Source organism: Canis lupus, chromosome 32 (genome assembly GCF_048164855.1).
Source record: "Canis lupus baileyi chromosome 32, mCanLup2.hap1, whole genome shotgun sequence".
NCBI lineage: Eukaryota > Metazoa > Chordata > Mammalia > Carnivora > Canidae > Canis > Canis lupus.
This window is the reverse complement of record NC_132869.1, coordinates 3,676,233-3,688,772: the sequence shown is the minus strand read 5'-3', so window position 1 is coordinate 3,688,772 and position 12,540 is coordinate 3,676,233. Positions and strand designations below refer to the sequence as shown.

The following is a 12,540-nucleotide window of genomic DNA, read 5'->3' as shown; positions in this document are numbered from 1 at the left end:
TTGCACTACTGGGTATTTATCAAAAGGAGACAAAAATACTGATTCAAAGAGGTACTTGCATTCAAATGTTTATAGCAGCATTATCAATAATAGCCAAATTATGGAAAGAGACCAAATGTCTATCAACCAATTAATGGATAAAGAAGATGTGGAACAGCAGCAGCACATATACTATATACTAAGAAGATGTGGTGTATGTATATCTATGCAATGAAATATTACTCAGTGATCAAAAAGAATGAAATCTTGTCTTTTGCAACAACATGAATGGAACTAGAGTATATTATAGTAAGTGAAACAAGTCAGAGAAAGATAAATACCATGATTTCACTCATATGTGGAATTTAGGAAACTGAAGAACATAGGGGAAGGGAAGGAAAAATAAAATAAGATTAAAGACAGAGAGGGAGGCAAACCATAAGAGACCATAGTTAAGAGAACAAACTAAGGGTTGCTGTAGGGGAGCTGGGTGGGAGGATCGAGTAAACAAGTGATAGACACTAAGTAAGCCACTTGTGATGAGCTCTGAGTGTTATATGTAAGTTATGTATCACTAGTTCTACTCCTGAAACTAATACTACAATATATATTAACTAATGTGAATTTAAATAAAATCTTGGAAGGAAAAAATCATGTTTCACACACACACACAAAGAAAAAAAAAGAAAAGAAGGAAAGGAAAGGAAAGGAAAGAAGGAAAGGAAAGGAAAGGAAAGGAAAGGAAAGGAAAGGAAAGAAAAGAAATAGGCTCTACAAAGGGCACTCTGAATTTCTGGAGATTAGGCCCCCATCGCTTCCTTCCTTTGTTCCTAGAAGAAAAACCTCAGTTCTGTGCTTATTTAAAATCTCAAAGAGCAGCATCAGCTGTAATTGGATGGCCTCTCAGTTTCTATGTTCCGAGTTGTCCCGAGGACCAGGCTCTGCAAGTTATTAACTATTCAATATAAGGTGAGATAGCAACTGGCTGTTTTATGGATCATAAGACAAGTCTCCATAAATTTAAAAGTATTCAAATCATAAAAAGTAAATTATTGATTACAACAAAAATCAACTAGAATCAGTAATAGAATGATATCCAGAAACTTTTTATGGGAATTATAACCCATGTGTTAAAGAAATTAAAAGTAAAATTGTTAAAGTAATTAAAAGCAAAGTTAGAAAGTATTTTGAACTGAATGAAAAGACATATGGAAATTTATATGGTGTAGTTAAAGCAATTATTAAAGGGAAATTAATGGGATTAAATACTTGTATTAGAAAATAAGAAAGGTATCAGATTAATAACTATGGTTCCTACTAAGTAAAGTAATAAAAGATCAGGGAAGATGTTGGCAGAGTAGAAAGACCATTGGTTCACCTCAAACCATGAATACAACTAGATAACTATCAAATCATCCTAGATAGTCCAGAAATTGACCTAAAGACTGGAAGAACAAACTCCACAACTAAAGATAGAGAAGAGGCCAGATCAAATAAGGTAGGAAGTGCAGAGATGAAGTTGAGATATAAACAGATTATTGCTGCTGCAGTAGGGAGGGAGCCACAGTCACAGAAAAGGGGAAGAGACAGACATGAGATCACAGGGGTTAAATATATGGCCAAAGCAATTGGCTTGGAAAGCCAGAAAGCCTGAATTTCATAGGTTCTTACAATCATCAGGGCTTTAAGATTTGAGTTTTAAAGGTCAGTGGGTGTGACTAGGACAGAGTCCAGAGGGTACTGCTCTAGGTGAGGAGGCAGGCAAAGAAACTCCTGGCCTACAACATGGAAACAGTGATCTGAAGAGTGCCTGAGGCATACAGTGAGGTTATTAACTCATCTAAGAACACATCCCAAGAAGGCAGCATTCACTGAAAGACCCCTCTGGGAAAAAAGAAACCCTCAGGTGCCATTTCCCTCCCCTGCCCTTCAGCATAAGCATAGGGCCACCTGCAGGAATGAGCACAGTGCTGAAACTTGTTACCTAACTTGCTTACATCAAGTCCTGCCCCACAAAACCCTTCACCCCACCCCATTCCCCCACCAGCACACTCCAGTGGAACCATCCCTCCCAGTCATACTTGCTTCAGGCTTAGCCCAAGTGGGCCCTCTCCTTCAGAAGACCAGCCCAAACCTGTACTCACACTGCATCTCCCAAATGAGTTTTGCAGAGCTCAGCTCTAGTGATATTGGTGACAGATCTCATTTCATAAGCAGACCAGAGTCCATCTAGTTAAAACATGGCACAGTCAGCCCAGGGACCACACACTGCCCTCAAGTAAAGAGAACTTCTGTAAACAACTGACTGAAAAGATAAAGCAACCAGGAAAAAATAGCAGAGTAAACAGTTTACACATTGGAGATGTTCCCAGAAGCACCAGGCACAGGGGAACAGGGTACACTACACAACAGGGCACCACACGACCTCTTCTTCATAACACCATCATTCTCAAGAGCAGGAGACATAGCTGACCTTCTTGATCACAGACAGGCACAAAGACTTAGACAAAATGAGAAAATAGATAAATTTATTCCAAGTGAAAGAACAGAACAAAGCCATGGTCAGAGATCTAAGTAAAACAGATACAAGTAACATGCCTGAGAGATAATTTAAAGTAATGATTATAAGGATACTCACTGGACTTGAGACGAGTGGAAGACAAATAGGAGACCTTTAACATGGAGATAAGGAATAACATAGAGGAGATAAAGGGTTTTAAAAATGAAATGAGAAATGATGGTATGGAACAGCTGGCTGGAAAAGCAGAGGAATGAATTAGTGACCTGATAGGATAATGGAAAGTAATCAAAGCTGAACAAAAGAGAAAAAAGAATTGTGTAAAACAAGAATTGACTTAGAGAACTCCTTGACTCCGTCAAACATAGTAACATTCCTATTATAGGAGTCCCAGAAGAAGAGATAGAAAAGGGGACAGAAAATTTATTTCAAGAAATAATAGCTGAAAACTTCCCCAGTGTAAAGAATGAAACAGCTATCCAGAATCAAGAGACACAGAGAACTCTCATCAAAATCAACAAAATCAGTCCTATACCCAGACAATTATAATTCAAATTACAAAATACAGTCATAAAAAAAATCTTAAAAGCCACAAGACAAGAGAAGTCATTAATTTACAGGGGAAAATCCATAAGACTAGCAGGAGATTTTCAACAGAAATCTTCCAAGCTAGAGGGAGTAGCATGATATATTCAAAGTGCTGAATGGGAAAAATCTGCAACCCAAAATACTCTTTCTAGTAAGTCTATCAATTCAGAATAGAAGGAGACATAGTTTCCCAGAAAAACAAAACTAAAAGAGTTTGTGACCACTAAACCAGACCTGCAAGAAATATTAAAGGGGACTTTGAATAGAAAGGACAGAACAAAAGGAACAATATAAAGGTAGAATACATAAAAGCAGTGAAATGAATATTTCTATAAAAAATCAGTCAGGGAACTCACAAGAAAAACATATTAAATATAACAACATATACCTAAAACGTGGGAAGGAGAGAAGAAAAGAATGAGTTCAAACTTAAATGACATCAACTTAATACAGACTGCTATATGCAGAAGATTAACCATATATCAAAAACCACTAATAAACATGCAAAAATAAAGACAAAGGAATCCAAATATATCACTAAAAAGAATCAGCAAAACAAGAAAGAAAGATATGAACGGATCAGAGACAATCTTCTGAACCACAAAACAGGTAACAAAAAAAGCCATAAATATGTATCTATCAACAATTATTTTTAATGTGAATGGACTAAAACCCCAATCAGAAGACAAAGGTTGACAGAATAAACAAGATACATCTATATGCTGCCTACAACAGACTCATTTTAGACCTAAAGACACCACAGATTGAAAGTGAGAAGATGAAGAAATGTCTATCATGCAAATGGATATCAAAAGAAAGTCAGAGTAGGGGTGTCTGGGTGGTTCAGTCAGTTAAGCATCTGACTTTAGCTCAGGTCATGATCCTGGGGTCCCTAGCAGGGAGTATGCTTGTCCCTCTCCCTCTTTCCCCCTCCTGCTCATGCTCTTTTTTGCTCTCTCTCAAATAAATAAATAAAATCTTAAAAAAAAAGAAACAAGAAAGCCAGAGTAGCAATAATTATTTCAGACAAAATAAAATAGTCTTTATTTTATTTTATTTTTATTTTGGCTGGGTACAGTATACTTTATTGGCGTACATAACAATGTAAGGCTCCCTGAGCCCCTCCCCTTCTCCAAGGGGTATGAAATGGAAACTATGGAGTTTAGGAGATTCTCCCTGTGTTAGGGGATGAGTTAGGGCAAGTACTTCCCAGAAGCTAAGGACCTCTCTCTTCCTCTTGCTCTTACTGGGGCTGGTGGTCCAGAAGGATTTTACTTCTTGGAGGCCATGTGAACCATATCATTCACCATGTGGTTGCTATAGCCAATTCATTGTTATACCAGGAAATGAGCTTGACAAAGTGGTCATTGAGAGTATTGCCAGCCCCTGCATCAAAAGTGGAAGAGTGGGTGTCATTGTTAAAGTCACAGGAGATAATCTGGTCCTCAGCATAGACCAGGATACCCTTAAAGAGGCCATCCAATACCTGTTTTACCACCTTCTTGATGTCATTGTATTTGGCAGCTTTCTCCAGGAGGCAGGTCAGATCCATAACTGACACATCAGGGGTGGGGACATGGAGAGCCATGCCAGTGAGCTTACCATTCAGCTCAAGGATGATCTTGCCTATAGCCTTGGTGACACTGTAAAGCAGAAATGGTATTCTGGGCAGCCCCTTGGGCATCATGCCACAGCTTCTCAGAGGGCTGTCCACGGTCTTCTGGGTGACAGTGATAGCATGGACTGTGATCATGACTCCCTCCACAATACCAAAATTTTCATTAGGGGCCAAGTAGTTGGTGGTGCAGGAGGCACTGCTCATCACAAAATATGGGGACATAAGCAGAAGGGGCAAAGATGATAATTCTCTTGGCCCTGTCCTTCAAGTGTGCCCCAGGCTTTGTGGAGGTGAAAATCCCAGTGGATTCCACAACATACTGAGTGCCAGCATCACTATATTTGATGGTGAGATCTGACTTCTGGAGGTTGGAGATGGGCTTTCCATTGATAACAAGTTTCCCATTTTGAGCCTTGACTGTGCCACAGAATTTGCCATGGATGGAATCATACTGGAACATATAGACCATGTAGTTGAGGTCAATGAAGAGATCATTGATGGTGATAATATCCACTTTGCCAGAGTTAAAAGCAGCTGTGGTGACCAAGTACCGAATATGGCCAAATCTGTTTGACCAAATCTGTTTGTCACCAACAAATCTTGGTGACATGGTTGGCACTGCACCAGAAGATATGGCTGTCTGGTGAATGGATAGGAGCAGAGAACCAAAATAAAACAGACTTTACAACAAGAGACAAAGAAGGACACCATTTAGTCATAAAGGGGACATTCCAATGGGAAGATACAACAATTGTAAATATTTACACATCCAACATAGGAGCACCCAAATATATAATGCAATAGCAAACATAAAAGAACTAATCAATAATTATACACTAACAGTAATGACCTTAACACACTACTTACATCAAAGGATAGATGATCTAAACAGGCAATTGGGTACTTGGGTGGCTCAGTTAATTGAGCATCTCTCTTCGGCTCAGGTCATGATCCCAGGGTCCTGGAATTGGGCCCCACATCTTCTCCCGCTCCTTCTGCCACCATCCTACTTGTTCTCTCTTGCATTCTCTCTCTTTCTACCTCGAATAAATAAAATGTTTAAAAAATAAATAAAAATAAACAGGTAACCAACAAAGAAACTATGGCTTTTAATCACAGACTGGACCAGATAGACTTAATAAATATACATATAACATTCCATCCTAAAACAGCAGAATACACAATCTTTTCAAATGTACATGGCACATTCTCCAAAATAGACCATATATTAGTTCACAAAACAAGCCTCAACAAATTCAAGAAGATCAAAGTTATACCGTGCATCTTTTCTGACCACAATGCTATGAAACTAGAAGTCAACCACAACAACAACAAAAAAAAAATGTGGAAAGACCACAAATACATGGAGGTTAAATAACATGCTATTAAACAATGGAAATCAAAAAATAAATTTAAAAAGAATGTGGAAACAAATGAAAATTACAACACAACAATTCAAAACCTCTGGGGTGCAGCAAAAGTAGTTCTGAGAGGGAAGTTTCTAACAATACACCCCTATCTCAAGAAGTAAGAAAAATCTCAAATAAATGATCTAATTTTGCACCAATGGGAACTAGTAACAGAACAACAAAACCTAAAATCAGCAGAAGGAAAGAAATAATAAAGATTAGAGCAGAATTCGGGATCCCTGGGTGGCGCAGCGGTTTGGCGCCTGCCTTTGGCCCAGGGTGCGATCCTGGAGACCTGGGATCGATTCCCATGTCGGGCTCCCGGTGCATGGAGCCTGCTTCTCCCTCTGCCTGTGTCTCTGCCTCTCTCTCTCTCTCTCTCTCTGTGACTATCATAAATAAATAAAAATTAAAAAAAAAAGATTAGAGCAGAATTAAATGACATTGAAACAAACAACAATCAACAATACAACAAATCAGTGAAATCACGATAGTTCCTCAAAAAACATTTTGATGTTTAAAAAAAAAATTGGTAAACCTCTAGCCAGACTTACCAAAAAGAAAAAAGACTCAAAATCATAAACAAGAGAAGAGAAATAATAATCAACACCACATAAATACAAACAATTCTAAGAGAAAATTATAAAAAACTATATGCCAACAAATTGGACAGCCTAGAAAAAAATGGATGAATTCCTAGAAACATATAATCTCCCAAAACTGAAACAGGAAGACATAGAAGGTTTTAACACACTATTAACCAGCAAAGAAATGGAATCAGTAAACAAAAACAATCTCAACAGAAGTCTAGGACCAGGTGGCTTCACAGGAAAATTTTAGCAAACATTTAAAGAAAAGTTAATACCTATTTCTTCTCAAACTTTTCCAAAAACTAGAAAGGAAGGAAAATGTCCAAATTCATTCTATGAGGCTAGCTTACCCTTAAGGACAAGAGCCATAAGATCATTTCAATGGATGCAGAAAAAGTATTTGACAAAGTACACCATCCATTCATGATTAAAAAAAAAAAAAAACCCTCAACAAAGTAGAGAGGGAATATACTTCAACATAATAAGGCCATACATGAAAAACCTATGGGTAGCATCATCCTTAATGGGAAAAACAGAGCTTTTCCCCTAAAGTCAGGAACAAGACAAGAATGTCCACTCTCACCACTTTTATTCAACAAAGTACTGCAAGTCCCAGTCACAGCAATAAGACAACGAAAATAAATAAAAGTCATCAAATTAGTAAGGAAGGAGTAAAATTTTCATTATTTGGAGATGACATGATACTACATATAGAAAACCTGAAAGATTACCAAAAAAACTACTAGAACTAGTAAATGAATTCGCTAGAAAATTAACATACAGAAATCTGTTGCATTTCCATATACCAATATATATTTCCATACACCAGCAGAAAGAGAAATTAAGAAAACAATCCCAGGGGATCCCTGGGTGGCTCAGTGGTTTGGTGCCTGCCTTTGGCCTAGGACGTGATCTTGGAGTCCCGGGATTGAGTCCCACATTGGGCTCCCTGCATGGAGCCTGCTCCTCCCTCTGCCTGTGTCTCTGCCTCTCTTTCTCTCTGCCTATGTCTCATGAATAAATGAAATCTTAAAAATCTTAAAAAAAAAAGAAAACAATCCCATTGAACAAAAATAATACCCAGAAATAAACCTAACCAAAGAGGTGACAGAAACCAAAGAGGTGACAGATACCCAGAAATAAACCTAACCAAAGAGGTGACAGACCTGTACTCTGAAAAATATAAAATACTGATTAAGAAGTTTAAGGCAACACAAAGAAATGGAAAGACATTCCATGCTCATAGATTAGAATATTGTTTAAAAATGTCTACATTACACATTTAGTGTAGCCTTAATCAAAATATCACCAGCATTTTTCACACAGCTGGAACAAACAATCCTAAAATTTGTATGAACCACAAAGACTCCAAGTAGCCAAAGCAATCTTGAAAAAGAAAAGGAAAGCTGGGGTCATCATAATTTGGACTTCAAATTACATTATAAAGCTGTAGTGACTTAAAATAAAAAAAAACCGTATGGTACCAGGTACCAAAAAAAAAAACAAACAGTATGCACCAAAAATAGACATATAGATCAATAGAACAGGATGTAAAACCCAGAAATGAACTCACAACTCTATGCCAATTAATCTTAGATAAAGCAGGAAAGAATATCCAATGGGAAGAAGACAGTGGTGCTGGAAAAAAATGGACAAATGGTGCTGGGAAAACTGGACAACTACATGCAAAAGATAGTAAACTGGACTACTTTCTTACATCACACACAAAAATAAATTCAAAATGGATGAAAGACCTAAATGTTAGACCTGAAACCATAAAAATCCTAGAAAAGAACACAGGCAGTAACTTCTTTGACATCAGTCATAGCAACTTCTTTCTAGATATGTCTCCTGAGACAATAAAAACAAAATCAAAAATAAACTATTGGAACTTCAACAAAATAAAAAGCTTCTGCACAGCAATGGAAACAGTCAACAAAACTAAAAGGCAACCCATGGAATGGGATAATATATTTGCAAATGACATATCAGGTAAAGGGTTAGTGTCCAAAATCTATAAAGAACTTACCAACTCAGCACACATAAAACAAATAATCCAATTATGAGATGGGCAGAAGACATGAATAGATATATTCCCAAAGAAGACATACAGATGGCCAACAGACACAAGAAAAGATGTTTATTATCACTAAATATTAGGGAAGTGCAAATCAAAACTACAGTGAGCTATCACCTCACACTTGTCAGAATGGCTATTATCAAAAGGACAAGAAGCAAATGTTAGAGAGAGTGTAGAGAAAAAGGAATGCCCTGTTAGTGGGAATGTAAATTGGTGCAGCCACTATGGAAAAGAGTAGAGATTCCTCAGAAAATTAAGAATAGATCTACCAAATGATCCAGCTATAGCACTTTTGGGTATTTATTCAAAGAATATGAAAACACCAATTTGAAAAGATGTATGTACCACTATGTTTATTGAATCACTGTTTATAAAAGACAATACATGTATGCAACCTAAGTATTCACCAATGGGTGAAAAGATAAAGAGGATGTAGTATATATAAACAATAGGAAATTGCTCAGCCACAAAGAAAAATGAAATATTTTCATTTGTAACAACATAAATGGATTTCAAGGCTATTATGTTAAGTGAAATAAGCCAGAGACAAATACTGCATGGTTTTACTGATATGTGGAATATAAAAAAAAAAACTAAAACAAAGCAGTAAAAAATAAAATTCATAGATACTGAAAACAGTTTGGTGGTCACCAAAGGGGAAGGATGATAGGGGATGGATGAAATGGGTAAAGAGTCAGTTGTGTAATAATGAAAATTAACTAGACTTTTGGTGGTAAACACTTTGTTGTGTATTCAGATGTCAAATTATAAATTTGTACACCTGAAACATATATAATGTTATATACTAGTCTTACCTCAATAAAAAAGGTGAAAAATCCTTGAAATGCTAAAATATTTTAAAAGACATAAACTACCAATAGACAATGATAGAGAGGAAAATATCACAAGTCTTATAGATATTTCATAAAAGAGAATATTAGAACACTTCTTCCAATAAATTTGAAAGATTAATATACAAATTTCTTTGAAGACACACTACCAAAAATTTAATTTATAGCTGAAAACCTTACCATAGAGAAAAGTGCAAGCCAAAATGACTTGTCTGGGGAATTTTATCAAACATTTAAGAAAGAAACTGTATCAGTTCCACAGAACTCCTGCAATAAATTTAATACAAGAAAATACATCCTATAAGGCCAGCATTATCCTGATCCTAAACCAGAAAAAGCATTGTTTCAAAATCAGCATCCATCCCTGATTTTAAAAACTTTCAGCAAACTAAACAGAAAGGAATTTCCTCAGCCTGATAAAAAGCTTCTACTAAAAATCCATAGCTAGCATCTTACTTAACGGTGAAAAACTGAATGTTTTTCTCATAAGAATAAAAACAAGTCAAGTATGTCTGCCCTAACCACTTGTATTCTGCACTACACTGTTCAATCTAGCAAGTCAGGCAGCGAAAATGAATAAAATGACCAATACTAGAATAAAAGAAGTAAAATGTCTTTATGCACTGAAAACATGATCATCTATGAAGAAAATCCTACTTACTCTATAAGAAAACAAGTAGAAGTAAAAGATTTTGCAAGTTTTCAAAATACAATGCCAATAAACAAAATATCTATTATATTTCTATATATTAGCAATAAAAATATAAATGAAACAAAAATGCCATTTAAAATAGTACCAGAAGGGATGCTTGGGTGGCTCAGTGATTTGAGCATCTGCCTTTGGCTCAGGTCATGATCCCAGGATCCCAGGATCTAGTCCCACATCGGGCTCCCAGCGTGGAGCCTGCTTCTCCCTCTACCTGTGTCTCTGCCTCTCTATCATGTCTCTCATGAATAAATAAGTATTTTAAATACATTAATTAATTAAATTAAATAGTACCAAAATTAAAATAATTAGGAATAAATCTCAAGAAAGATATGCGAGACCTGCTCACCAGAAACTATGTAACATTGCTGAAAGAAATTAAATGGATAGCGAGATATACTGTTCTCATGGCTCACTCTTCATAAGGACTACATTATCAAGTAAAAATTATATTACAATTGTGATAACACTCAAATCAATACTTGATGTCTCAAGTTTTCTGAATCCAAAGTATCAAAGATAGAAACAAAAGGCTACACCATGATTAGTGAGAAAGCCTTATATTACCTATGAGATCTTCCTGTAAATCACTAGCTGTCTGCATACTCTTTTCATTGCTGACTTCATGTCTTTATTCCTGAATGTGTAGATAACAGGATTTAAAAAAGGAGTGAGAACTGCATCAAAAATAGCAAGAAATTTGTCCATCTGGGATTTGGGGTGTGGCCATGTATAGACAAACATGGTTGGACCAAAGAACAAAAGGACCACCATGATGTGAGCTGACAAAGTGGAGAGGGCCTTGGATGAGCCACCTGAGGAATGTTTCCAAACAGTAAACAGGATGAAGACGTAGGAGATGAGGAGTATGAAGAAGGAACCAACACAGATAAACCCACTGTTGACAGTGACCATGAACTGCAACCTGTAGGTGTCTGTACAGGCCAGTCTGAGGAGACGAGGAAGGTCACAGTAAAAGCTGTCCAGCACATTAGGACCACAGAAGGGTAGATTAACAACAAATGCCAGTTGGAACAGTGAGTGACTGACACCAAGGGCCCAAGCAGCAGCCAGAAATAAGATGCACCTCCGTGGGCTCATGATGGTCAGATAATGGAGGGGCTTGCATATGGCCACATATCTGTCAAAGGCCATGGCAATGAGCAGCACCATCTCCACGCCACCAATGACATGGATGAAGAAGATCTGGGCGATGCAGCCGCCAAAGGAGATGACTTTGTGCTTTCTGAAAAGGTCATAAATCATCTTGGGTGAGGTAGCAGAGCAGGCTCCCAAGTCAATGAAAGAGAGACTGGCCAGGAGAAAGTACATGGGGGAGTGTAAGTGAGGATCAATGGTCACAGAAAACACAATGAGGATGTTTCCAGTCATGCTTGCCACGTAGAGCACAGAGGAGAACACCAGAAGGAGAAGCTGGATCTCCCATGAGTGAGTGAGTCCCAGGAACACAAACTCAGATACAGCCGAGTGATTCCCTCCATCCATGGATCCGGCCAACTGGGCTGCCACTGAAATGATGGGAACTAAGAATGTGAGAAAGAAACTGTGATTATGGAGATGATAATCGTAATAGAATTACTAATGTTTCAATATCCTTATCATGAATGAAAAGTATTTAGTTATCTACTTCCTCACATATATAAAAAGAAAAATCAACACACTATCATCACACATGTGAGTGATGACGTGTTAAACCATTCACCAAAACTCTGACTGCAACGTTCTGTTCTCAAATTAACAGATTAAACATGAACATGGTTATATGAACATCCATGACATTCAGTAGCTGTCTTCTGATATTGACTATTCCTCATTCCAACATATCTCAAATTGCTTTTATGTATATTCTCATAATCCACTCCCCAGTTTGCTCCCACAGTTTGCTGATAAAAAGCAGGAATGAGAAGGGGTGCTGCGGTGGTTCAGTTGGTTAAGCGTCCAACTCTTGATTTTAGGTCAGGTCATGATCTCGGGGTCATGAGATCGATCTCTAGGTAGGACTCCATGCTGGACAAAAAGTGTGTTTAAGATTTTCTCTCCCCTTCTCTCCCTGCCCATCCCTGCTGTCTGCTCTCACTCTCTGTTTGGGGTGGGGGGATGGATAAATTAAAAAAAAAAAAAAGATAGAATGAGAAGAAAGCATGATTAACAAGTGGAATGTCACCTGAAATTAGAAGTGC

At 37.3% G+C, this 12,540-nt stretch overlaps 1 protein-coding gene and 1 pseudogene across 1 annotated transcript; both read right to left on the bottom strand.

Moving 5' to 3' along the window:
• Nucleotides 1-4,356: 4,356 nt before the first annotated feature.
• Nucleotides 4,357-5,313, bottom strand: LOC140622567 (glyceraldehyde-3-phosphate dehydrogenase-like; annotated as a pseudogene).
• A 4,229-nt stretch (nt 5,314-9,542) lies between these two features.
• Nucleotides 9,543-11,872, bottom strand: LOC140622715 (olfactory receptor 4F3/4F16/4F29-like). Its single transcript, XM_072808383.1, has 2 exons — nt 10,931-11,872; nt 9,543-9,563 (listed from the first exon to the last, which is right to left on the bottom strand). The coding sequence occupies exons 1-2, from the start codon at nt 11,843-11,845 to the stop codon at nt 9,543-9,545; spliced, it is 936 nt and encodes a 311-aa protein (XP_072664484.1). The 5' UTR covers nt 11,846-11,872.
• Nucleotides 11,873-12,540: the final 668 nt, after the last annotated feature.

Excerpts from the sequence above, each read along its gene's own strand:
- LOC140622715 (XM_072808383.1), bottom strand. The coding sequence starts at position 11,845 with ATGGATGGAGGGAATCACTCGGCTGTATCTGAGTTTGTGTTCCTGGGA. Across the intron at positions 9,564-10,930 it reads AAAGAGTATGCAGACAGCTA|GTGTACAAATTTATAATTTG; the intron begins GTGATTTACAGG and ends TATATGTTTCAG.